The sequence below is a fragment of the Brachypodium distachyon genome, chromosome 3 (assembly GCF_000005505.3).
Source record: "Brachypodium distachyon strain Bd21 chromosome 3, Brachypodium_distachyon_v3.0, whole genome shotgun sequence".
Taxonomy (NCBI): domain Eukaryota; kingdom Viridiplantae; phylum Streptophyta; class Magnoliopsida; order Poales; family Poaceae; genus Brachypodium; species Brachypodium distachyon.
In genome coordinates this window covers 51,595,897-51,621,754 of record NC_016133.3, presented here as the reverse complement: position 1 = coordinate 51,621,754, position 25,858 = coordinate 51,595,897, and the positions used below count along the sequence as shown (strand labels likewise).

At 46.6% G+C, this 25,858-nt stretch overlaps 5 protein-coding genes across 8 annotated transcripts; 3 read left to right on the top strand and 2 right to left on the bottom strand.

The window, feature by feature from the left end:
- The first annotated feature begins 3,518 nt into the window (after nucleotides 1-3,518).
- LOC100824999 (expansin-B11) lies at nucleotides 3,519-5,167 on the top strand. Its single transcript, XM_003569984.3, has 4 exons — nucleotides 3,519-3,750; nucleotides 3,859-3,971; nucleotides 4,120-4,313; nucleotides 4,421-5,167. The coding sequence occupies exons 1-4, from the start codon at nucleotides 3,519-3,521 to the stop codon at nucleotides 4,746-4,748; spliced, it is 867 nt and encodes a 288-aa protein (XP_003570032.1). The 3' UTR covers nucleotides 4,749-5,167.
- Nucleotides 5,168-8,737: 3,570 nt separating this feature from the next.
- On the bottom strand, nucleotides 8,738-10,597 carry LOC100824696 (expansin-B18). The gene is made up of 4 exons (XM_003569983.4): nucleotides 10,216-10,597; nucleotides 9,972-10,084; nucleotides 9,667-9,860; nucleotides 8,738-9,366 (listed from the first exon to the last, which is right to left on the bottom strand). Exons 1-4 carry the CDS (start codon nucleotides 10,505-10,507, stop codon nucleotides 9,039-9,041), a joined length of 927 nt encoding a protein of 308 aa, XP_003570031.4. The 5' UTR covers nucleotides 10,508-10,597; the 3' UTR covers nucleotides 8,738-9,038.
- A 2,989-nt stretch (nucleotides 10,598-13,586) lies between these two features.
- LOC100836165 (F-box protein At5g51370-like) lies at nucleotides 13,587-18,847 on the top strand. 2 transcript variants are annotated; one of them, XM_024461117.1, is made up of 3 exons: nucleotides 13,587-15,059; nucleotides 17,750-18,011; nucleotides 18,712-18,847. In XM_024461117.1, exons 1-3 carry the CDS (start codon nucleotides 13,912-13,914, stop codon nucleotides 18,811-18,813), a joined length of 1,512 nt encoding a protein of 503 aa, XP_024316885.1. In that variant the 5' UTR covers nucleotides 13,587-13,911; the 3' UTR covers nucleotides 18,814-18,847. The 2 variants fall into 2 exon arrangements, with proteins under 2 accessions (XP_024316885.1, XP_003572776.1); XM_003572728.4 differs by lacking the exon at nucleotides 18,712-18,847 and adding an exon at nucleotides 18,101-18,561 and having other exon boundaries at nucleotides 13,589-15,059.
- LOC100835859 lies at nucleotides 18,738-22,239 on the top strand. The gene is made up of 7 exons (XM_003572727.4): nucleotides 18,738-18,880; nucleotides 18,959-19,490; nucleotides 20,078-20,192; nucleotides 20,277-20,495; nucleotides 20,571-20,781; nucleotides 21,467-21,548; nucleotides 21,676-22,239. The coding sequence occupies exons 2-7, from the start codon at nucleotides 19,023-19,025 to the stop codon at nucleotides 21,865-21,867; spliced, it is 1,287 nt and encodes a 428-aa protein (XP_003572775.1). The 5' UTR covers nucleotides 18,738-18,880; nucleotides 18,959-19,022; the 3' UTR covers nucleotides 21,868-22,239.
- Nucleotides 22,240-23,730: 1,491 nt separating this feature from the next.
- Nucleotides 23,731-25,844, bottom strand: LOC100824083 (protein NUCLEAR FUSION DEFECTIVE 6, chloroplastic/mitochondrial). Of its 3 annotated transcripts, none has more exons than XM_010237491.2 (3): nucleotides 25,630-25,844; nucleotides 25,425-25,549; nucleotides 23,731-24,295 (listed from the first exon to the last, which is right to left on the bottom strand). In XM_010237491.2, exons 1-3 carry the CDS (start codon nucleotides 25,749-25,751, stop codon nucleotides 24,276-24,278), a joined length of 267 nt encoding a protein of 88 aa, XP_010235793.1. In that variant the 5' UTR covers nucleotides 25,752-25,844; the 3' UTR covers nucleotides 23,731-24,275. The 3 variants fall into 3 exon arrangements, with proteins under 3 accessions (XP_010235793.1, XP_010235792.1, XP_024316886.1); XM_010237490.3 differs by having other exon boundaries at nucleotides 23,731-24,034; nucleotides 25,630-25,842; XM_024461118.1 differs by lacking the exon at nucleotides 23,731-24,295 and adding an exon at nucleotides 24,343-24,686.
- Nucleotides 25,845-25,858: the final 14 nt, after the last annotated feature.

The following is a 25,858-nucleotide window of genomic DNA, read 5'->3' as shown; positions in this document are numbered from 1 at the left end:
TCCCTTTGCCGAGATAATTAAAGTGGCGTGCTTCGTTGTGGTCGGTCACATGGTGCAGGGTCAAATTATTCAGCTAGCCCCGATTATAGAACGGCATGCAGGAGTTGCAAAGTCGCGAACACAGCGAGCTGAAGACATTCTCCTGGCTGGCTCAAGAACGAATGCATGATCGATCGAGTGCGTACGTTTGGGTTGTTTGGCTCGTGCATGACAGGTAAAGTGTGGTGGTAGGGCTTGTATGATCAAGCATTAGCGATAGCCAAAGCATCATGATGATGCATCAGCCAACCATGCATGTGTGCATTCCATTTGAGATCAGATATGGTCACCACGGATTCTAACAACCGATGACAACTACCTCGTGTGGAGTTTTTTTCTCCCTTTAATTATGGGCGTCGGAGAATGTGATCACCTCCGTCATCGATCCAAGGGTTGGCCTCCTTCAGTTTTGCGTTAATTAGCGGCAACCGTGCAATCATTCTCCTAAAATCCGTCACTCGACTTGCCTGTGTCCCACTGGTTCATGCAATTGTGTGTTCGCAATATCAAACAAGCTAACTTGTTGTTTGTAGAATAACTATTCTCAAGGGCCCTTCACAAAGGTTTGTTCTTAACTGATTCTTATTTGAAAACTACTGATGTGAGACGGAGAAGAGAAAAGGAACTAACTCTTCGCCAAGAATCAGATTCTTAGCGAAGAGCGACAAAGGCTCAGGGGAATGGACTTTGTTACCGAACAAGTGTACATTTGAGAATTTCAAGAAAAAAAATAAGAAATGAGATAGAAAATGCATTGGAAAGATACTAACCACCATCTCTCTTTTTTAATTCTCCCACCTCTAATGAGCTAAGTGAATAAAAAATGTTACTCCCTCGGATCCATATTACTCGTCTCAAATTTGGCCAAATATGGTTGTATCTATGTTTAAAAAAAGTTTAGATACATGTAATATTTCGACAAGTAATTCCGGTCGGAGGGAGTATTGAGTTTGATTTCCGTGCAATTGGAGAGAAGTAATTTTTCTTACTACTTTACAGTGCTTTGGAAAAATAGAATTACGCTTTCTTTTGTGGACCTATTTTAAAGCCAAACGTACACTTATTTATGGTCGGAGAAAGTACATCATAAAGTTTAATGCTAATGCTTTCCTTGTCCCAAAATAATGGTACCTTTGACTATTTACGGTCTCTAATGCCAGCTTTGACTTTGACCTTGTTACAAGTATAATTTTGACATATAAATTGTTGAAATATAATAAAATCCTTACATGGGCCGGCCCGCGATCCTACGTGGCGATGACCAAGTCAACGAATCCCGAAGACCGGTCAAATTGCCAATAAGGTTTAGCCATGCCAACTAAGCACCGGTCAAAGTGGTCAAAGTAGTCAAAGGGTCAAGCCCCCCATGCCACGGCCAAAGGAGCTAGAGTAAGGGCCAAGAAAGCTTTAGGAGGAAATTTAACATCTTACCCTCACTTTCCCTATCCCTCAAGGGTAGTCATGGTCTTTTGTCATGACCCTTAGGCTATAAATACCCCCCATGGGGGCATGTATCATTCACTCTCCATTGGAATAAGATCAAAGGGGAGAGGGCTAGAGCATCTCAAGGAGCCCGCTCTCGAGTGTTTGGGTCGAGCCTAGTCTCGACTCGACCTCGGGGACGAGACTTGAGAAGCCTAGTTTCGAGCTTCCGGGCCGTCTAGTACGACCTCGACTCGAAGTAGAGGGATCGGGTTAGAGTCTCGAGGGTATCCTAACCTCGCTATTTGGGAAGACGAGTTCGGCTCAGGTCCGAGACGGCCCCTAGAGATCTCTCGCTATAGGCGACTTGGAAAGACGAGTTCAGCCCAAGCGCTTGGCTAACAACCCCCTCGAAGCCTCTCCTAACATAGGACTAAGTCGTACCCGCAGGGTTGACCGAACCTATTCAAAAAATATCGACGTGTTAATTTGTCCCAAGTGTACGGCGACCTTCGCTATAAGGCCGGCGTACACCCCTTACACCATGTTCTCACATTTGTGCCATCGTGCATTGGCACCCCGTACTCCTGTTGTTTTCTAGAACAACAACATAAATGTTTACATATTTGGTAAAAGAACATATTCAATTCATATATTTGGGCATTTTATAGTTGTTAAAGTTTTAGATTGTTGACCACAAACAGTTTTATGTGTCTTATATTTTGGTACTATTATTGAACGAATTTTACGTAAATCGTGTAGAGTTCAGTGACAGAGCTGTTGGGTAGGGGCTGGTGTCATGGCACCAATTGAATTTGGCAAGCCCTCATTATGTTAGCACTAACATATGCTTATTTATATAAGATGAACCAATTACGAGAAAGGTGATCCCATAGATTTTTTTATCTAGCTTCGTCCTCGGTAGAGTTAGCTTAATGTCGTAACTCATTGTATGAGTTATTTTTTGGTCGATCTACGTGAAGAATAAGAATTTCCAATCAGCAGAGACATAAAAAGCAAAACTTTTATCACATCAAAGAGGTCAAACTACAACCTGATTAAGGCAGTTCTAATTTCTAAATGTTGATTTTGGTAGGTCCAACTTAGGGTGTTTCCCTTTCTTTGTCAGCCACGTCCCTGTTACTTGAAAGTGGTCTGTCGAACCGGTTTTCATTTTTTTTTCATCCTCTCCAATTCCACTTTTTTCAAATTTTGGTTTTCAATTATTTTTTTTACAGTTTTGGAGATTTGGAAACGAAATTTTCAGTAACCTTTGCAGATTGCAGACAAAAATCAAACTACGGATTGAAAAATGAAAAGAGCCAAAATTGCACATTTCCTTGGCATCTACTGTCTACTCCCTCCATTTCATAATTCTTGTCGAAATCTAGCTTATATGTATCTAGACACATTTTAGTAATAGATACATTCATTTTTAGACAAATTTAAGACAAGAATTATGAAACGGAGGAAATAATTAGTACAACTTGAAGACCAGCCTGATCTGGGGACTTGGAGAGGGTCTCATTTCCAACCACAGCAGATCTGGCTGTTCTATCGTTGATTCTCTTAAAAGCAAAGACAAACTATTCGCTGACCTCATTAATTAAGGAGAAGGTTCGGACATAATAACGGCACGAGAAGGCCAAAAGAAAAATAGTAAATGCCTACTCTCCAGACTCCGCCCTCTCCGGTAGATAGTTAAGAATACAGTTCTAGACTGTTGTACTTTCAAGATCTGTTTTTTACTCTACATGACTTGAGCTCGCATTGTAGAGTAGCCTTGTAGGTACTGCAGATTCATACTTGGGTTAGCCTTTCCCTCCAACACACCAACTTGTCACGTTCTCCTCAATAATTCGCCACGTACGTACTTCTGCATCCCCGGCCCCAAATGTTGGCTATAAATACTGATCCCGTGACCACTCCTTAACTCATCCACCCAAACGAGCATTTCAGCTAAGCTAGGCTAAGCTTATCTAGCTTAGCCTCTGAATCCCGAACCACCAGCGCTTAGCTAGCTAGTAGAAGAAGAAGCAACAAGCCAGTAAGCAGCAATGGCGAAATCTTGCACCTTAGCACTTCTTGGCGCACTGGTGGCGCTCTCACTCCTTGTGAGCCCCATTGCTTGCTCCCGCAAGCTCGCCACCAAGCAAGCCAGCTACAAGCCTGCACCTGCAGCCAAGGCCAACAAAAACCAGACCACGTCTGCCGCCGCCTACAGCTCCGGCGGCTGGTTGGCCGCCGGCGCGACGTATTACGGCACACCCAACGGCGACGGAAGCGACGGTTAGTGCTAGCTTTGCTTAATTTGCTTTTACTGTCAGTCAATCGTGCGAATTCATGGGACCTACATACCGCACGGACAGCTGGAATTGACAGTTGAAACATTCTCAGGTGGCGCGTGTGGCTACCAAAGCGCTGTCGGGCACCGGCCGTACTCGTCGATGATCGCCGCCGGGAGCACGCCGCTCTTCTTGGGAGGCAAGGGCTGCGGCGCGTGCTATCAGGTAAGCGTAATGGTGTGGTCCACCACGGCCTCTAGCTACTAGCTTCGTACTGTAGCTAGCTCTTCCATTAATGGTGCGAAGTGGTCGGCTGCCTGGTCCTCGAGTCCTGACTGAATGCTTTCATTTGGCGCGCGTACGTACTACGCAGGTTAAATGCACGGCCAACAAGGCGTGCTCCGGCAATCCTGCCACCGTCGTCATCACCGACTTGAGCCCCGGCGGGCTCTACCCCGGCGAGCCGGCCCATTTCGACATGAGCGGCACGGCCTTGGGCGCCATGGCCAAGCCTGGCAAGGCCGACGCACTCCGTGCCGGCGGTGTCCTCAGAATCCAGTACAAGAGGTATGCGCATATAAACACGACCCACGGCAGCGCAAAATTCTGCACAAATTGCTGCAAGCAGTGTTAAAAACTAGAACTAACCTCTGTGTTTCTTTCGATCCGTTTAGGGTGCCATGCAAGTACCCTGGCGTGAACATCGCCTTCAGGGTGGACCAGGGCTCGAACCCGTTCTACTTCAAGGCCCTGATCGAGTTCCAGGACGGCGACGGCGACCTGAAGCGCGTCGCCCTCAAGCAGGCCGGCAGCAACCAGTGGACGAACATGGTGCAGGACTGGGGCGCGTTGTGGCGCCTCAACAACGGCCAGCGGCTGCGCGGGCCATTCTCGATCAAGCTCACCTCCGACTCCAACAGGGTCCTCGTCGTCAACAACGTCATCCCGGCCAACTGGAAGGCCGGAGCGACCTACCGCTCCTTGGTCAACTACCCCTACTAAATTATTCTGCTTGCATTTCCACTGCACAGTCAAACTGCAGCATTTGCCAGGAATGAAGTGCAGTGCAGGCCGGGTGTGGTAATTATATAAGGGACAGCCGTGTGTGAATTTATATACCGCGGGAAGAAAAAATGTGCGTCCGGGTGCTGTGACAGAGGCGCTGCCAGAAGGAGGAGGAGGAGGTTACCGAAATCGAGTTCTTCCCTCCATGGCCTCTGCATTCCCCTAGTGATGTATATCATCGATGTGTCTGTATTATTTTTTTCTCTTTTGTTCCTCTGTTTTGTAATTTCGTTGTTGAGGAGAAGCTATAGTTCGGACAGCAGCTAAAGTTGCATGCCGATGTACCAAGTTGTGTGTTCTTTTTTTACCACGCAATCCTTGAGAGAAATGAATCGTTACTGCCACTTGCTCTTTTATTTGCTGATGAAGTCTGCAATGTCAAGTTTAATGCTCGATTTTACCGAGCAGACGTACACTCTGGACTCTGAAATTAGAAATTGCAACTGGAGCAATAGAGGCAGGCGTATGTCTACACCTGAACCGCTGAGCACAAGCAAACAATTCTGTAGACAATCCGATATGTCAAGGAAGTACGTAACTGAAGATGCGTACTGGTGCAAATCACGAACTACCTTGTTGTTGTTGTTTTTCACGAAACAGAGCATATGCAAATTACCCGATTTATCAAGGAAATAACTGAAGATGCGTACTGGTGCAAATCACGAACTACCTTGTTGTTGTTTTCCGTTTCATGAAACAGAGTATACGCAAATTACTGATGTTCGGTAACACCATTAGCCACCTGGGCAAGGGGAAACACCGGTAGCTGTGCTATTGAATTTGCTCCCCTGTCATGCTAGCTGCTTGCCGACGAAGAAACATGCAGTTCTCCAAAAAGGTAGACAAAGGAACAGAGCCTTGAATGTTACAAATGGCTGATTGGGCTACTCTATCATTAACACAAACTGTTTTCCAAATGCATCGCTCTACAATGCCATGCGTACATGTGCGTCGGTTGTAACGACTTGGTATTTATGAACTGAATTGTGATCAAAATCTAGTACCAACGGTTTGGCATGTGGGTCTGACAAACTATATGCATGTGCTTACGCGTCAGTGGGTTCCAACTTTAGACATTTAAAACAGCATCCATTTCTACACGAGTATGTACCTAATTATATCCAACAAGTTGGTGTATAGCATTTTTTTTCTTTCAGGGTTCAAAGTTCGTATTTTTGTTGCTTCTCACCCTTGACGGTTTTTGGTGAACTTTGTTAGAACGATGTGCATCTCAGCAGAGCTGGTCCCGGGAGAGTTGCCTAAAAAATTAAACTGGATGCTCAAACATAAGAGTCGTATTTCGCCTAGTAAAAAAAGAAGACGGGATATAATGTTTCTGGTTCAACTTGTGAAAATGTTACTACTCCAACATAGATCGATAAACAATTATATGAACTACTGTAAGTTCTTTCTTCATCTCACCGCGGGGTTAGATCGAGGTGCTGAATAATGAGCCGTGATATGAAAGAGACATCCTCTCTCTTTCTTTCTCGTGCCGCCGTCGACCGATGGAGTGATGATGATGTCAAAGGACGGTACGTTGTCACTGTCGGGGTGACGATCCTCTCCATGTGGCACGCACAAGGACACGGGGTACGATCGAGCCAATCGATCACTCCATAATGGCAGTGCAAAACTGAGCCCCCCGGCACTCCCTGTTTAGCGCCCCCTTTCTCTCCCTTCGGAGAGAGGAAATTAGGATGGAAGCCACCAGCGTTCAGTTGGGCAGTTAGTCTGTACGTGTCACGGAAGAGCATCGGCCGGCCGGCAGCCACCAACCGACGAGCTCGAGCAGCCGGCGTGACTCGTGAGCATGGGCATGGCCCCGCGCGCGCCACTCACTGTCAGCCGTCCGTTTTTCTCGCGGTCTCTCCCCGCGCATGTGGCCAGATGCTCGTGGCCGGATGCGAAAGCTGAAAGGAACTCGCGCACATGGTGGCCGTGCATGCCGATTGGCGCGCGCGCGAGCAGCATCTGCTATTCTATCTCATCCGTCCGTCCGTCCCCATCCACCTCCTGATTTTCCGCCCGGCAAAACAGATTGACTGTGCGGCCGGGTTTATTATTCTTTTTCCTTCTTCTCTTCTCTACTGTAGATTATAGTACTGCTGCTACCGGCGTCGTGATCGTGCCGGACAGGAGAACCAATCGTGTTCTTGACAAGCGGCGGCATGTCGGGAGTGATTCGCGTTCTCCTAAAATCCGCGGAAACTGACAAACGTACGTGGCAGTGTGCATTGTACTACCAGTGTGTGTGTGTAGATCGATCGGCCCCGGCCGAAATTTCCCAAAGATTCACATGCCGGAGTAGTTAAAATTCTTTGCGCTATCGGGTCCACACCTGTCACTTGGCTTGTGAGTGTCGGCGTCAATGCTAGTATGCTCGTGCCACACGCCGTGCGTGTACTGTATCCGTTGTTCAGTAGGCCATCGCCGACGGTTGCTCCAGGACTGCTGTAGGAGTGGTGACTCAGCTTTCAGACGGGGCCCTCCATAACTGTCGCTGCCTTTCGGTTTTGGCTCCTGGCCCTGCCATTGCGGTGCCCCCATGTGAAGCCAGTAAACAAGCGGACAAGTGGAAAGATTTCCTTGGAGCCAAAGATGTTTAACACCTGCATTTGTGCATTTGGTTGCAACTCCAGCAACCACCGAAGGGCGAGGTGCTGCACCGCCGCGCTCTCGACATCTCGGAGCACCAGCCATGTAGGCGGACGGTAGGCGCGTGTACGTGCACCGATTAATTGAACCACATGTTTACTGTGCACTCTTACGGGATTACACGTTAATGTACTCCTGCTTCATTTAGGTTGATTTTTACTGTGCACTCTTACGGGATTACACAGTTACTATTCCTCATAACCACACGATCAAGGACTATTCATGACACATCATCAGTTCATCACGTTATGTAGTAAAAAAAAATCACATGTTGCAACTTGCAAGTGTGTGCCTGGATTGCTGCTGCATTTACCGGTGGAAATAGTTTTGGCAGGCCAATTTTTGTCAGAGCTTAAACTTATACACATTTAACAACATTGGTGGCTGCAACTGAGCGTGCACATGAATTTACCTTCACCTAGTCAAAGTGCGATACACCAATGTTCAGTCTAAGGATTGTACCAGATTTTTCTCTCTTTTTTTGAGAAAAAAGCCAGATTTTATTTTGAGGGAAAACCATCATTTTTTTTAGCGAAAGGATTGTGCCAGATCTTTTTATTTTTTGAGAATCAAGGATTGTGCCAGATTTTTTTTTTTTTTTGAGCAAAGGATTGTGCCAGATAGACAGGTCGGAACACAACAAGTCTTCACCGATGAGCCATGGCTCAATTCGCTAGCAGCGCGACAAAAACTGAAACTGGGCAACCAGCCCGACTAGCTAAATGGGCCAGTCGTCAGAGCTATGTAGGTTAAATTGTTTTTTTTCAGGGAAGAGTTCGAACGGAAAAAGACATAGTTTTGACGCAGCAGGCCGAGCCTCACGAATATGGCGCGCTAGCCGTTCAGGCCCATCTTCCTCGCAGCGGATTTCGTCAGCCCATGTCTTTTAGTGACCCGCTGGTCTGACTTCCCTTGTCTCAAAAAAAACAAAAAAAAAAACTGGTCTGACTTCCCATTTAGCGTACGTAGCGCTGGGTTCCAAGTCTTACCAGTTTTACGGAGTATACCAACCACCCAAAATTTAAAAACGGACGGGTCACGTTTTAGCGTACCGGCGGTGCACGTCAGTGTGTACTAATCTACTCGAGATCACAGAACATATATACAAGCACTTACGTGCACTGGACTTCGGTTATCGGCCAACGCCCGCACGTACGTTTGGAAGTTTCAGCTTTAATTTTCAGTTGAGAACATAAACTGATAGACACAACCAATATAGACCTACATACGTAAGTAAAGGATGAATACGTAAGAAAGTGGCTGCAATATGAAAGAGCAAGGGGGAAGGACCGAAGCTAGCGTTGCGCCTCTCGTCCTTACTCCCAGTTTTATTTCATAGTACTCCACGCAAACTGACACAGAACACACTCCGCGCAATTACCGCACCAACGATGCTGCGCACAAACACTTGTGACACACGCGATACTAACTGGTGATTACACACACATATAATATCCACGCCCATAGCTCCAAATAACTAAGCCTGCAGCGCCACGCCTATGTAAACCAGCGGCGAGCGCGGGCGTGCTTGCCTTTTATGTGTGCAATCACGAGTAGCTAGCTAGTTTATCAGTAGTTCACCACGGAATGGTATGTGCCGCCGGGCTTCCAGCCGGCGGGGATGACGTTGTCGGCCACGAGAGTCTTGCCGGAGCCGGACGTGAGCCGGACCGAGAAGGGCGGCTGCAACATGGGCCCGGAGTTGAACCTCCAGACCGCGCCCCACGAGCGCGCCATCGGCGCCCACCCGCCGGCGCCGGCGCCGCTCTGCTTGAGGTCGACCGCCGACAGGTCGCCGTCGCCGGACTCGTCCTCGATGAGCATGGCGAGGTAGTACGAGTTGGAGCCGGCGTCCACCTTGAAGGCTATGTCCGTGCCCCGCCAGTTGCACGGGACCCTGCAGCATGCAGCAGCGTTCAGAGTTCAGACGGACAAAGGGACAAATTTAGAAAAAGGCCAAAGGCGAGATCGAAGAAGAGACGGCAGCTAGAGCCAGTTAGTCGGTCGATAATCATGAATGCAGTATACGTGGTATACTATTGCGTCCGTCCCTTACGTATGCAATTAAAGACAAGAAAATGTGTCCCGGAAGCATTGAAATGCACGTGAGTACGTGAAAATGTTGTGCACGTAAATTACTTGATCCGGCATGCTGCTAGTGCACGACAAGGCAGATATATGTGTACAGCTTAATTACCGAGTATACTGGATCTGGAGGCGGCCGGCGGCGCGGAGCTGGTCGGCCTGGCCAGGCTTGGCCATGGCACCGAACGCCGTCCCGCTCAGGTCGAAGTGGACGGGTTCTTCCAGGCACGTCCCGTCAGGGCACTCGTCGGTCAGGACGACGGTCACCGGATTGGCGGAGCAAGACTTGTGACCGGTGCATTTCACCTTCAGAAAACATGGTGTAATTAATTAATTAAGCCAGTGAACCGATTGTGCTTAATTAGTACGGAGTATATATTTCTGCATGCAGGCCGGCATCGAGGGGTATGGTCGAACCTGGTAGCAAGAACCGCAGCCCTTGCCATCCTGGTAGATGGACGGGCTACCCGCGGCGATCATGGAGGAGAACGGCTGCTGGCCGACGGCGTCCTGGTACCCGCACGCACCACCTATATATTATATACAGAACACGCAGGCCTTGATCAGTAAGTACGTACACTAGAACTAGTATCGATCTGTGCATGAATTCTGCCACGACTAAACATATATGGTCGTGTGTGCAGGTCCATGTATCAATTACCGTCGCTCCCTGCGCCGCTGGAGGCGCCGTACCACGTGGCGCCGCCGTTGGACCAGCCGGAGAGCTTGCGGTGGAGCTCGACTGATGCGCAGGGGTGGAGGAGGAAAGCTAGAGCCGTGAACACGGCCAAGGACGCCCATATCTGGGTCACGGAAGCCATGCTGACCCTGGCGACCATCGCTTCACGCTTCAGTGCAAAGGAAGATGAGACAGATGAAGTGAAGAGTGTGTGGCTGATGCGCAGGGGTGGAGGAGGAAAGCTAGAGCCGTGAACACGGCCAAGGACGCCCATATCTGGGTCACGGAAGCCATGCTGACCCTGGCGACCATCGCTTCACGCTTCAGTGCAAAGGAAGATGAGACAGATGAAGTGAAGAGTGTGTGGGCTGGTTGTGTGCCTAGGATGTGTATTCTTGCCTTCTATTTATAGGCAGCAGTAAGCAGTTGGCAGGTGCACCGCAGAAAGGGTTTTGGCCGGTTTGGCTCCCTCTGCTGGATTTGTGCCATGCATGCACGACGCCACGCACATGAATGCATGGCGATCGGGTAGATCGACCGAGGAACAGATCATCTCTAGGTCAAGAGCTGTCGCTGTCACTAGGAGCAGTGTTAGGCGGTGTTTACTACTAGAGACTGGACTGCGGAGCTAGTACTGCTAGACAGTAACTTAATCGGGATGTGATTGCGGCTTCGAATGAAGCATGTCCGGCTGACATAATTGTCAGGTTTTACGCATGGTCTCGTCAAAGTGAACTGCTCATAGAGTGCTACACTATCGTATACGTGTACATAGTACAAACTGAAAGGGTATGTTACATCCCCAGATTTGGTATCGCGGGTCCACATTTCGCACTTTCGAGGGTCCAAATTGCGGGTAGATCGAGATAGCAGGACTTTTTTGACATCCTTCTTAATTTATAATCAAGGCATGCAACGACAATAACCGTTATTTCTGTTAGAAGAGAGTTGACCCGAGACGGCTCCATGCCCCGTCCATTTCAGCTCCCCTGAATCCCGATCATCAATCGAGTGCCATCGCGAGGTCCAAATGTCACATGCATGAAACATATCCCTGCGCCGTAGATCCCTTACACGGACGGCCGCGATGCAGTCATCCGGCCTCGGCCCCGCGGCAAGCCCAGCTCACCAGCCGTAATTTTGGGCCGGTTTGCCGGTTCCTCCTCCGTTTGACTCGTTACAGTCACGTCCGCAGCTCCGGTAGAGCCGGCCTCCTCGCGGATTAAGCGCTCGCGCAACTTACACCCGGCGACTGAGCCTCGAATTTGAAGCGCTGCCTTCGTCACTAGCTCACCTTTTGCATGCATATACGGAAAATTGCATGACACGACATGAGTGTAAGTCGTAACAAGACAGGGAGCATGTTCCATGTTTGGGTGGTGGCCAAATTCATCTTTCTACCAAGAGTAAAGTCCATTCTAAACCCCGTGCTTGTAGAGGTGGACCCAATCGAATCCTGATTTGCAAATCTCTGAACTTAGCACCCTGAACTCTCAAATCCTGATCATTAGTGCCCTTAAGTAGGATTAGCCCCGGGATTCCTAACCTGACAGGGTCTAAGCTGGTATTGTTTAGCCCACGCTGGATAAGAAAGTTTACCGCTTCGAAATAAGAAACTAACAGTTTGCAATTCGGGACAAAAAAAACTAGGGTTTGCGTCCCGCAGTCGGCGGCTGCGGCGGTGGAGATGTCATCCGGGTCTGTGTCGAGCGGCGGTCGTTCATGGGGGAGAGGCACCGTGGGAGATAGGCGTTCACCGAAGATCCGATGGAGTATAAGCCAACAAAGTACTGCCTTTGCGCGCGACGTGAAGGCGCCGAGGTGGATTTCATGGAGTCCGCGAAATCCTGGAAGAAGGTATTATGCCTGTGTGGATGCGTTGATAAGCTCAATTTCCAGTTAATTTCTCTCGTTGGTATTAATTTCGATCGAGTCTCTCTTTTGTCTTTTTTGTTCTGAAGTGTTCATTTTGAACAGTTCAGTGGTTGTGGAAGCATGGATCCCTGTTTGTCAAACCACTTAAAGGCACTAATGACCGGGATTAGGAAGTCCAGAGTGCTAGGTTCAGGAATTTGCAGGTCAGGATTCGATTGGGTCCATCTTACAAGCATAGGGTTTAAAATGAACTTTACTCTTCTACCAAAATATTGACCATAGTAAAGAATTTAATTTTTGTTTGGACAAAATCCATTTTCTGACAAGCCAATTTCTTTCTATCAATTCTAGTTCTTGGTTCAAAATTGATTACTTCATGGGCAACAGAAACCGTCACTATAATTTTGTCTAGCTAATTTATTTGGAATGGCAAATTTAGGCTCAAACGAAATACATCTGGAAAGATGATGATAGAAAATACTACTCCCTCCGTCACATATTAAAGTGGCTTTATATTATATGTATCTAAACATATTTTATTATATAAATACGTTCGTATTTAGAAATTTAAGTCACGAAAGTATATCTGTTGGACACAATCTAACAAAAAAGATACACCGAAATATTGCAAGGATCGCTGCACATTAAGAGAAGGCTGGCCCCGATTTACATGAAAAGTTGGAAACTAGACCCAAAACCATACATTTCGATTCGTTAAAGGACAACCGAGCAAGAACGGTGACAACTATACGAGCCACCTCTCTAGAAACTACGAAAGGAGCGACCTACAAGCTTGCTTGCTGGAAGGAGTCGCACTAACCTGAAGGCACGGCCGCTGCAGCCCCAAGCCCATAGTATTCATCTGGATCCGTGAGCTAGTATGGAGTTCACCCGCACAGCTAAGTTCCAGATGATCCTCTAAAGAAAAGAAAAAAGCTAAGTTCCAGACGAATGGGCCAGAGTGCCAGCCGGCCTAGTTTGAGAGTTGTTCAGTGGGCGGTCGCCATATTTGCCGGAAAGGGCCGCATCACAGGCCCCCAGAATGCTGGAGTAATCCAAATATACAGTGTAGTGGAGTAACAAGGTCTCGGCCCATTCCACATCCGTAACTGAAATCGCAACAGAAACGCTGCTCCCATAGTCCGATCCTCGATGAAACAATTGCAACTGCAAACTTTACTTCCAAAGCAGTCTGTTAATTAGCCTTTATTAAGGAACTGCACAATCACTTTATACTTGGCTCAAGTAAAGGAGAAGAACACCTAATGCCGCAGTACATGGTACGCCCCATCACGACCTGACTGAGTGACTGTACAGCTCTTCCTTCACAAAGACCAAATTAATCACATCGACTAGCTCGACCAACGGCACAAACAAGAAGAAAACCCGTTATTTTTCCACCAAACACGAAGCATTACTCCGAAGCAAGGAAACAAGAACTTCACAGTCTTTGCAGACGGAGACAAGGAAAGGATTTCAAAACTTTTCCCCACCACCACACGCTGCCCACACCAGACCAGACACCGGATTCTACAGAGTCTTCTTTCTTATCCCGCGCCGCCCCGCGCCCCCGCTCCTCTAGCGGCAACTCTAATTTCCAAATCCTGGACAAAAACCCCGGCCGCAAATTTTTTGAAACCCCCAGATCCCCACGCGACACCACCAGAATCATCGATTTCGAGACCCCTAGCGGACATCCGCCGCCCTTGCCCCTGCGCGCCGGGCGGTGCACTGCAGTTCCGTCGGCCGGAGAGGCGGGGAGGGCCATGTGGCGGCGCGGCGTTGGGAGGAATAGAGTGGTAAATGCCTGAGCCCGAGGACCTCTGCCTGAACGGCGGCGGCCTCCACCGCGACGGGCTCAAGGCCTGGCCCGACCTGTGGGTGCTCCCTGGGAAGCCGCCGCACGCGCGCCCCGCGGCGATGGCGCCGCCGGACCGCGTCCCCGACCAAACCCTAGCGTTCTCGGACGAGCTCCTCCTCCGCGTCCTCGCCTGCCTACCGGAGCCCCACCTCACGGGCTCCGCGTCGCTCGTCTGCAAGAGGTGGATGCGCCTCTCCGGCCGCCTGCGCCGCCGCCTCGTGGTGCGGGACTGGGCTTTTGTGACTCTCCGCCTGCCGTACCGCTTCCCCGACCTGGCGGTCCTAGACTTGTTCCCGGCCTCCGTTGCCGCCCCGGCCGCGCCGTCTCGGGTCTCCCCTGTCCTCACCTGCGGCGAGGCGTCACTAACCCTAGACCCCAGCGCTGACCCGCCGCTCGGTGCTTGCCGTTTCCTCGCTGACGATGTGCTCGATAGGGGACTCGCGGTCATAGCAGCTAGGTTCCCCAACCTCCGCCGCTTATCGGCCACCGCCGCCTCCGATTCCGCTGGCCTCATGGATGTAGCCAGCGGTTGTGCGACGCTGCAAGAGCTCGAGCTCCACCGATGTACTGACCTGGCTCTCCGCCCAGTCTCTGCCTTCGCACACCTCCAGATCCTCCGCATCGTTGCAGCTTCCTCCCCTCTGTACGGGACCAGTGAAGACGGTGGGGTCACTGATATTGGCCTCACCATCCTTGCCCATGGCTGCAAAAGGTTGGTGAAGCTGGAGCTTGTGGGTTGCGAGGGCAGCTACGATGGCATCGCAGCTGTCGGGCGGTGCTGTGCGATGCTCGAGGAGCTCACCATCGCTGATCACAGGATGGACGGTGGGTGGCTTGCTGCTCTAGCTTTCTGTGGCAACCTCAAGACCCTGTGGCTTCAGGGGTGTAGCAGGATCGATGATGATCCTGGCCCAGCTGAACATCTTGGTGCCTGCCTCACTCTCGAGAGCCTGCAACTGCATCGGTGCCAGCTACGAGACCGACGTGCCCTCCATGCTCTCTTTTTGGTGTGTGAGGGTGCCCGCGAATTGCTGGTCAAGAATTGTTGGGGCCTTGAAGACGACATGTTTACCTTGGCTGGCCTATGCAGGTATTGTAACCACCAGTCCAACTCTTCAAGTGTATTAGTACTAGTTTCTTGATAGATTATCATGATTGGGTAATGGGGACAGTTTGTGCCATCTACTGTTTATTTATTCATGTTTTTTGTTTGTTCTGTGATAACGACATGCTGCCAACAAAAGGAGTCTTAGATAGCTGACATTAGAATGCTCTGACGTTGATTAAGTGTTAGGGGATAGAATGTTTGGAGCACATGGACCCCCTGCATGATTGAAGTGACCATTGTTTCTGTGGGGATTGAATGATATTGAATGCAATTTTTCAGAGTGTTCTAATAACCATGCTAAGATCACCATCCCTAGGAAATGTTTGATGTTTATTGGTAGTGTATACCTTTGTATGTTATCTTGTTAGTACTTTTGCAGTTGACGTTGTAAAAAAGTAACGGTTTCATAGTATTGGCACTTTCACAGTTGACATCACTAAAAATGTCAATACCAAAATAAATATAACATTTAACGCTTCTTCTGTGGTTAAAAACCTAATTTTGTAACCGTTCTTCACTGCCATTTGTGTAGAGCAGCGAAATCCATAACCTAAACGGAAAATATACTGCACGGACACTCGCACGCTCGTCTCCGAGCACGACTGCTTTTTCCACCGCTGGATTCACCAGCTCCTTGCATACATCTATGCATTGATTAGGTTCTATTAGCAAAAGAGGGGTGCAAGCTGTGCATGCATGCAGGTACGCGTGCAGAGGGCGTCGCGTGTTAGGCCCTAACCTGAATTCAAGTTTCCATTTATAACCTGTGAATTACTAGCACTCAACGAGCATTTGATAAATACTTCTTACGATCCAATGAGGCAATGACTGGTAAACTTTAAAACTTGACTTAGATATCTGCATAACTGGGTTTGATGAGGATATATGTTACTTCATTATTACACCAGAGATCAGACTCCAGTATTCTTTTAATCAATGAGGTAGAACCGACTTTTTTGGAGGAAGGATTCGATGGATAATTAATCTTCTGCATGTTCCATTATGAATATATGCTTTTGTGTATTCAAATCACCTGCTAAATAATGTTTGAGAACACTGATTGTCAAAGTTCCAATTTCATAGTGTGTTAAAAGGGCTGAGAAATGGCAACATTCCAGTATCTCATCTATTAATGTTGTGTTTGGTAGATTATGTGATGCACATGAAGCAATTATTTATGGCCGAAGCATTGTTCTGCTATTTGACACATATTTCTCGTATGAATGTACTTAGTCCTTAAAGGCATTTGGATAAGTGCTTCATTAGTCCAATATTGTGTCTTGGTATTTCTCTCTGTCAAATGGAATGTATTTCTGCAGCTGCTGAGTGCACTTTTTTTGCTCTTTGCCCCGAAACATCCTAAATTGGACACACTTACTATCTCAGCTGGTTTGCTGCGCATTTCTTTTCTTTTGTGAGTTGTTTAATGGACTTCAGAGAGTTTGTCCGGCTTGTTTGCTGGGTACTGGGTAGTGCAGACATTGATCCGTACTCCAGATTATTACAGTACTTATATTTTATCAACACAACACCAAGCTAGTGAGTTAGTGAGCTGAAATGAACTGGTAGTAACCAGATGCACACTTATTTAGCTTGAATTCTTAGAGTAAAAATCTTGACTCTAAACCACTTGTAAGCTTAAAACCATGCCATAACTTTACTGGAAGTGGTACTACATACTCCCTCCTTCCCATTTTGTAAGTCGTTTTTAGATATTTTTTTGTTTCCCCGTATTAGATATTGTATTAGAAAGTAACTAATACCACACACCAATTAATGCTTCAGTTTCCACCCAGTGATTTGTTTTCTTGTGCATGGTTGGGGTAGGTGCACACCAGTATGCACGTCCACAGGTAGCCGTGCGACTAATTACGGCGAAGTTAATCCGATGTGTTTTCAGCTGCAGCAATAATTAACAAATTTGTAGATTTGCATGTGATTTAAACTTCCTTGGTATCTGGGTTATACGACTTATAAAATGGGAAAGAGGGAGTAGTACATAATCATTTTCATCTGGATATTTCAATCTCTTCACCTTGAGAAATGTTATGGGAAAGATATGCTTTCACTGGAAGTGGAGGCCACATTTTCCAATATTCCCCCCTTCTGTATATGTTTTAGCATATAACAAGGCTGGGCACAGTAGGAATTGATATTCCCTCCGATCCATAATAAGTGTCGGAGATTTAGTACTCCCTCCGTCCAACAAAAGATGTCTCAAGTTTGTCAAAATTTGGATGTATCTAGACATGACTTAGTGTATATATGCATTCAAATTTAGTCAAAGTTGAGACATCTTTCGTTGGACGGAGGGAGTACAACTTATTATGGATCGGAGGGAGTACTGTATTACATTTTGGTTCACAGCCCACATTTCTGGAAAGTCATACTCCATTCTCCCCATTTTGTAAGGTGTCCATACATTTTGAGATTCAATTTGACCAGTAAAATGTGGGTTTTGTGTAAAAATAAATAACCATTGAATCATATCCAGAAGAAGTTTTCAATCGCATTATTTTTGAACTCATATACTGTATTTATGATGTAATTGATGGTCAAAGTTAAATCATGGAATACAGGGGCACCTTATAAATTGGAAAGGACAGAGTACTTATTTACTAGTTATACTATAGGATATTGACTAATTTCGTCTCACTTGCTTTAATTTTCAGGAGAGTAAAACTCCTCTCTTTAGAAGGCTGCTCCTTATTAACAACTCGAGGTCTTGAATCAGTTATCACCTCATGTAATGACTTGCAGAGTCTACAAGTTGTCACTTGCAATAAAATAAAGGATGAGGAAATTACCCCTGCACTCTCAGAGCTTTTCTCCAATCTCAAAGAGCTGAAGTGGAGGCCTGACAACAAATCTCTGCTTGCTGCGAACCTCGTGGGCACTGGAATGGGAAAGAAGGGCAGGGTATTTTCCAAAAGGGTATGAAGTTTGATCATCTTGGTGCCCCATTCTGGGCGATGCAGTTCATCTGTTATCTGTCTGTAAGGATTGCACTTTTGTTGCAGCAGATTTTACTGGGCCATCAACGAGTCAAAGAGAAGATGCTCAACTATCCAACTGTTGTTCTCCTTAGTTGATACTATTCCAGATAGAATTTCATCCTACAAAATTCTTATACTTAGGAGCCGGTGCATTTTTTTTGGGCTTGGACCAAAGTCACAGCTACAATTTCTTTCATACTGAATCTAGGACACTGAAGCAGAACTGAGATGCCAACCTTCCAGCTTCATGTTCGTGGCAGAGTTGTAACAAGCTGACACTTCTCAAGCAGGATCCAACCAGTTTTTATGTATGCCATGAAACTTCTTTAAAAGTTATCAGTTCCTGATGTTGTATCAGACAGACCCAACAGAGGAAGTTCATGTTTACAGCAGATGACTTGACCGTCTAGTCGTTTTTTGTTGCCGGCACACTTTGAAATACAGAAATTCATCGGTGGCAACTATCGAATTGCATTGTGCTCTTTTTATTCGTCTACCAGTGGTGAATTTATTCGGTTTGTCAAGAGATCCAGGGTCCTTGAATGATTGCACATGATGCTTATTTTTCGTTGCAAACCTTGTTCTGGATTTTTGCACTTGCATTTGCTGAGCTGCTGTTCTTTCTGTGGTCCGAACAGGGTACGGAAGCGCCAAAGCGAAGGGAAAGCACACTCCGTTACGTCGTCGCACGTGAGAGTGGCATAACCGATGTCCAGCTAGCTGTCAGTGAAACAAATTAAGATTACAATGGCCCCACCTGCCAGAAGGCCCAGCAAAGGGCCCACTTTTGCCTAATTCTCCGTAAATGTAAGCCCATCTGCATCGTCGCTGATTCTCTCTCCGTCTCTCTCCTTAAACCTCGCGCGCGCTCTGCAAACTTTACAGACGACGCCCCGTGGAGACGATCTGACGATTGACGAAGCGAGGTGGAGAGCAAGAAGCCAAGAAGATGGCCGTCGTCCCCGACTGCGTCTCCTCCTGCGGCAGCATCAACATGCGCCGCCTCGACCACCCGCTCCCGCTCCCGCTCCCCTGCGTCGGCGAGCCCACCGCCGCCTCCCGCGTCTCGCCGGGGTCCTCCCCCGCCCGCTCTGACGCTTCCGAGGGCGCCGCCGCGTTCTACGCTGCGGACGACGAGCCCGATCCCGAGCCCGCGGCATCCGTGGGGAGGAGCACGCAGATGCTGCTCGCGATGGCCGCCATGGGCGGACGCGGAGGCCCCTACGGCCGCCGCCCGGCTTCGTCCTATGGCAGCTGCGCCGCGTGGAGCGCCGGGTCTCTCACTGATCACCGCCCAGCCTCTCCGTCCCCCATATGCAGCCCCGGTAGCAGCAAAGGCGGCGACGGCTGCCAGGACGGCGGAGAGCGCCGCGACGGTGGTGACGATGACGCATCCTCGTTCGTCACGTCACGGGAGGTCAGTTTCCGTGGTCGCGGTCCCCTTTCGCGTTGTTCCTGGCATATTCTCGCAAGGGGAGGCAATCCGTGGGTTCTTGGTTCTTGATTTGCCCGCCTCTGATCTTGATTTATAGCCTTGTAGCATGCGGTTCATGAAGTTGTGTTGGGCTCCATCGATTTCTTGTGTTAATTCATGGAGCATAGATGGTTTCTTGGATGGATGGCTCCATTTCGAAACCTTGTGTTAAGAGTTCATTATACTCATGATTGATTATTTGTTCCAGTAATTGATTGGAAGTTCCTAAGAATAATTAACTGCCATGCAGCAAAGGTTGCGCGTTTGCAAATTTTGGTCTGTTGCTAGATTTCTACGTGCTGAATCTTGAAATGGACAAAAACCAGAACAATCTATCTCAATCATATCAGTTATTGCATTTATTTGTTAATTGTTATATCCACCGATCAGATTCCGATGATGTAATTTCTGATTCCATCCAAATGTTACATGAACCTTTCTGTTTTCTGCCCACCTAGTTATGCACTTATGCTTTGTGCCCATTTAATGTTTCACGGCTCATAAGTAACTAGGAGATGTTAATACACCAGGAAGAAGAAGAGCAAGAGAGGTTACCAACCAGAGGAGATTTCGCGAAGCTTTGTGCTACGCCACGAAACATCAGGCTACAGACTCCCAGGCACCCTTCTCTGCTGGATAGGAGAGGTGGAGCCTTTGCCTGCCTCCTCCGTTTATAGATTGACCTCAAATTTGTTTTGCATTTCATGTTAATCCACTTCAAACATGCAGTTGACGGATCCAATCGAGGACCTCCAAGATTCGTCCACAAGGCCACACCAGCAAGATTGATGCGCCGTGCTCGCTCCTCACATAATTACCATGGGCGGCGTTTGGGGGCAATTGATGCTGTCAATGAATGGAGATTACCTAAAGTCAGTGAAGAGGAAGATGAGGCAGTGGATCAAAATGACTGGCAAGCTGATACTGTGTCCTCTCGTATATCCTCAGGTATTGGCCTGAATCTCTTGAGACCTGTGAGTTCTTCAGCAAAATATGAATCTGGGTCAATTCTGTATGTTACAGCTCGTGATTGGAACTTTGAGCCTGATGGTGTCTATGAGGAAAACAATCAAGGTGGTCGTGCTTTTGGCAATTCAGATGGCGAGGATTGTCCAGTTGCAGTGCAAAGGATGGAGAGACGACTCCGGGGCTCTGCCGTTAAACCTAAGGAAAATTTTGTCCAAGCCAAGTTGGTTGCCTGGAAGGATGCACAGATCACAAAGCTCATAGACAAGTAATCCGGCTTACTCATGTTTTCCCATTACCGCTTAGCATTGCATTTGCTAGCAATTAACCCAGGGCTCGCTCAGAATCAAGAATTGTCATATAGCATGATTTTTTTTATTGACCCAATGCTGATGAGGAATCAAATGGCTTGGAGATGATTACGTGTAGCATGATCTGTTCTCAAAAGAAACACGTTCCTTTACTGTTCATCTTACTTTGAAATTGGAATTGACCCAATGCTGATGAGGAATCAAATGGCTTGGAGATGATTACGTGTAGCATGATCTGTTCTCAAAAGAAACACGTTCCTTTACTGTTCATCTTACTTTGAAATTGGAATTGACCCAATGCTGATGAGGAATCAAATGGCTTGGAGATGATTACGTCTAGCAGTATCTGTTCTCAAAACAAACAGGTTGTTTTACTGTTCATCTTTGAAATTGAACAGAAGTGTTTGGTTCAATATGGTACAGACATAACTGTTTGTGAGTAGTGACTTGTGACAGTCTGATTTGTCTGTTTTAGATAATAGCTTTGATTTATCTGATTTCTGAACTTCATAACTAACCGAACCCACAGAATGTCATCATGCATGGAGTTCATTGGCTAACAAATTCGGATTTGTTTGTTCCGAGAGGAATTATTTTTTTAACTTATCTAGTCAGAGTACTTATGTTACTTGAATCAACTAGGCTGAAAAGGAAAGAAGCCAACATCGATGACTGGCAGAAGAGTAAGATTACACTGGCCAGGAATGAAATGACAAAAACTGAGGTATGCTTGTTAGCTGCATTTATACTACCCAGAAAAAAAAAAGTCAACTTTAGTGTCCACTGCATGAAATATTTGACAGTATTGGACCTGTAGTTTCACATTTTCTGTGTGCCTCAAATGAAAACAGATGAAGTTGGAGAAGAAGAGAGCTGAAGCAGTACAGAAGATGCAAAAGGCGATAAAACAGGCACAGAAGAAAGCCGATAACAAGAAAATCAAGGAGCAGGCAGCCACTGCCAATCAAATAGCTGGTGTTGAGAGGGCTCTGGTGAAGATGTCTAGGACAGGAAAGCTCCCCTGGTCACTGGCTTTTCTGTGATCCAGCTCTTCACTTTTGTTAGTTCCAGACAAGCCGGTTGTCATAAGATGTTACCAGTACCAGCACGACAAGGCTAAAAGTAGAGAAATCGGCATTGTCAAATACTGAAAAAATTACCATATGCTTATGCAGTTATGCTGTACAAAATTATAGTTTGCTGTCCTAGGATGATAAATGTTTCAGGTTATAAGACACTTGATCACATTTGAACAGTGATTCTTAAACATAACATGAGAATCCAGGGGCAGATTATAGAAGTCACCCCTTTTGTTGTGGCTGCAATTACTGTTCTGAACAATAACATTCCCTTTCTCCCTATTGGAGAACATATATGTAGTGTCAGGCTGATGAGTATGGGATGATGATATATCCTTTCTTGTGTTTATTTTGTTTTGGTGGTGTAGCATGAGAGTCTACCCAGCTAATTGACCCCTGTTATACTGTTCTCGAATTTGGTCTACAGCAGATCCTATGAACTGCAGGGAAGGCAGGCAGGATCGTGCCTACAGGCCACAGCTACATCAAGTATATAAAATCATAAGAAACTAGTGTGGAGTATACAGTTAGTTCTTTGGGAATAGCGTCGATTTTCTTTTGTCACCTTAATACACATCAGATTACTTAGCAAGATTAAAAAAAATCAAGCAAAATAGTTTAATATGTCAGTTTGCAAAGAACAAGGACCAGGAGTTCTTCAAGGCCGGCTAACTATGGTCTATGGCATATTAGCATACGTGAACAGGCAGATCAACGTTTGCCGTCAGGTACAGCAGTACAGGGTATTGTCCCGAACCAAAGGTTGGTTGCGACTTGCGACGGTAGGCAATCAAGCCGTCGTCCAGAACAACCAGGCAGTTTCGAATGCACGGGTGGCAGTCCGGCTGTTCGTTCATACAGGGTTTGGAGGTTTGATCCAAACAGGTCAAGCACTGAGCATAGTTGTATGTTTGCACGAGCTTTATTCAAATTGATTGTCAAACTGCTTCACTGTGCCGGTTTGGTAGAACCCGAATTCAACACCACACCGTGGTGAAGGACAACTACCTATTGTCATCAAAAGAGGGCCCGTTTCATTGCCTCGTTTCGTAACAACTGGCTACCAGAGAAATGGTTGCTCCCTGGAGTGAACACATCAAGCTCGATTGCTCGAAGAGGATATCGATCACTCCGAGTCATGGATAACAGTATTACTGAAAACCTTTTTTAGAGAGGTGTGTCACTGGAAAACCTAAGACCTATTGTTTATATTCTACTCCATTTGTTTCCAGTTTTCTACTCCTTTCGGAAATTTCACTGGATTATTTTTATCTTGTTTGGCTAATCAGCTTCTGCATAGTTTTTCGTTTGGCCAGCAATCCCTTCTTCTACTTTCACGTCTTCACTATCTCAACAAAACTTGTGATCTGTGCAATATTTCCGCTCGCCCTACATCTATCACATTCTCTCTCACCCTAGCTCCCAATAAATATAAAAGTTTTATTCCTTCTCGAGATGGTACTAGACTGCAGATATAGCTCGGAATAATTTGATTGGAAAAAAGGCGTGCAGCACAGCATAATCAGGTCTATTATTATTTTTACAAGATCAACATTGCGTTAAGTGCGAAAGCTCACATTAGCTACAGTTTTAGACCATCAAACTTAAAACAAAATTCACATAAATGTTTCCAAGGATGAGACCACATCCAGATTTAGAAATAAAGAGCTGCTGTAATATTTAGTGGGATGTAAACTACGAACAGATCCAACACATCGTTGTGGAACGTTCTGTTTTCAGACACGAGGTTTAAATTTGAGCATCACACCGAAGCACAGAACAGTAGTAACATGCAGTATAATATAGCTAGCACGTCAAATACCAGCATACAAGAAATGCCGTGTTATTGAACTCGTTTGTCATCAACCATTATCATATAAAGGGCATTAGGAACTGTCATTAACCAACACGGCAATAACTTCACAAAGCGTCCTTGCATGCTTTTATCGGGATAGATGAAGACATGATCTCAAAACTTTGAAAAGCCAAATAGAACCATGATTGTAGGTGGCATAAAATAAATTATCACAGAGTTCATGTAGTTCACTACTCTACAAAAATCTATCAATCTGATTGCATGACATAGCAGGTCTCCCAGCGTTTTATCACCTTGGAGCAGATAGACCCATCTCTATATAAAAGAAACAAATAAAGTATACATCAGAAGAGTGAACATCTCAAGAGAATTCGCTCTTTAATTGTAAGCATCGAAGCATACAACGTTCGTATTAGCGCTGACACTAGAAAACGTACTTTACAAATTTGGACTGGCTAAGGCATAAAACTCTATGGCTATGACAGATGTTGGAGTAATGCGTGTGCAGCATATCCACAATAGCCAGGCACCCACCTTAAGACATTGCGTAAATGTTTCACGTATCATCATTTTCATCTGAGAAAAGAAGAATGGTAATATTGTAAACTACAATGGCAACCAGATTTATAAAAATCTTTGTTAAATAGAATTTCAAGAGGAACTATAACTCTGTCTGAAATGTAAACAGGGTAAAACAAAACGATACAGGGCAACTGAATAAATAATATTGTATATATTTCTCACAGACAAGGCTTAGTAAACGATCAACTACTGCGTAAAACATAGGAAAATCGTGTATTTTATCCAACAAGTTGTTCTTCAACAAAGGCAATTCATAATTCTAGCTAATAAGATAACTAGTCTTCAGGTAAGAATATGACATGTTTAGGCACTCATTCTTGATGATTGTGAAGCAAAACAGCAAGCTCCCAGTAAAATACCTTTCAAGAACTAGCAAGTCATGTGCCTGCAGAAACCAAATGTCTTACTCAATTGAACTCGATACAAGAAACTATGGAAGAATATTTTTGCACAAGTCAATATGTAATTGCTATGGCATGAAAAGACTAACTTTTTTTCCTCTCTAGGTAAAGGAGATGTTGTAGAGTGATATGCCTAAAAAGTTCCATACGTAGGACTGATATGTACAACCTATAGAATTCATGTGATTTTCTGGGCGTACGCACATACAAGTACAGGATTAAGGCAGGTACACTATTCCACACAAAGATGTCAGTGTGGAACAGCATGCGCACACTATTACGCCAAAATATTGTTACATACTGCATTCTTTTGGTAAATTAGAGGAACTGGGAGTGTATGCCAAGGGAGGCAGAAACATCTCCATTATCACAAGTCAAACAATCTGGATGAGCTAAATATTTTCCCTCAGAATAGAGCAACCATACAAACAAACACCAAACTGAACTTCATAGAAAATTGACATTTCACTGATAAGCATGCTCATAGGAGAAGAACGCACCTACTTGGGACAAAACTACATGGAGTAACCAAACGGCAAACAGATCAAACAAGCTGTATTAGATCCTTCAAACATGCTAAGCAAGCAAGCACACCAATGACGCGCAAAATAGAGGTACAAGTAGTATGCACGGGCAAAGTTCTCACCCAAACGGAAAAGACAGACAACAGCTTCATCGATCGTATGATTGTTAAAGTCCAGGATAGGTGCGACAGAGGATACCCTGAGAGAGCGCGCAGCAGCTCCGGGAAGCCGTGCTCAGCCTGGACGTCAGCCTCGCCGCGGCCACCGCGCTGTGGAGCGGCAGCAGCGACACTCCAGCGCAGCACCCCAGCTCCACCGGCAACCTGCAGAACCGAAAACCCTCCGCGTCACAGATCCGGCACTAGATGTATAAAGCTAACAGCTGCGTTTCCCGTTTGTTCACCTGGAGATGAGCGGGGCGCGGCGGGCGGTGGAGCGGCCGGCGGAGGGCATGGAGCGGGGGGCCGCCGAGCGACAGGCTGCGGAGGCCGCGCGGACGGCGGCGCGGAAGCAGGTCGAGGCCATCTCAGAAACAGAAAGGGTACTGGGGTTCGGAGGAGGGAGAGGCGGGTGGGCGACGACAGGGGATGAGTTTAGGTCTCCGGGGGTCTGGATTGGAAGATGCGGCGTGT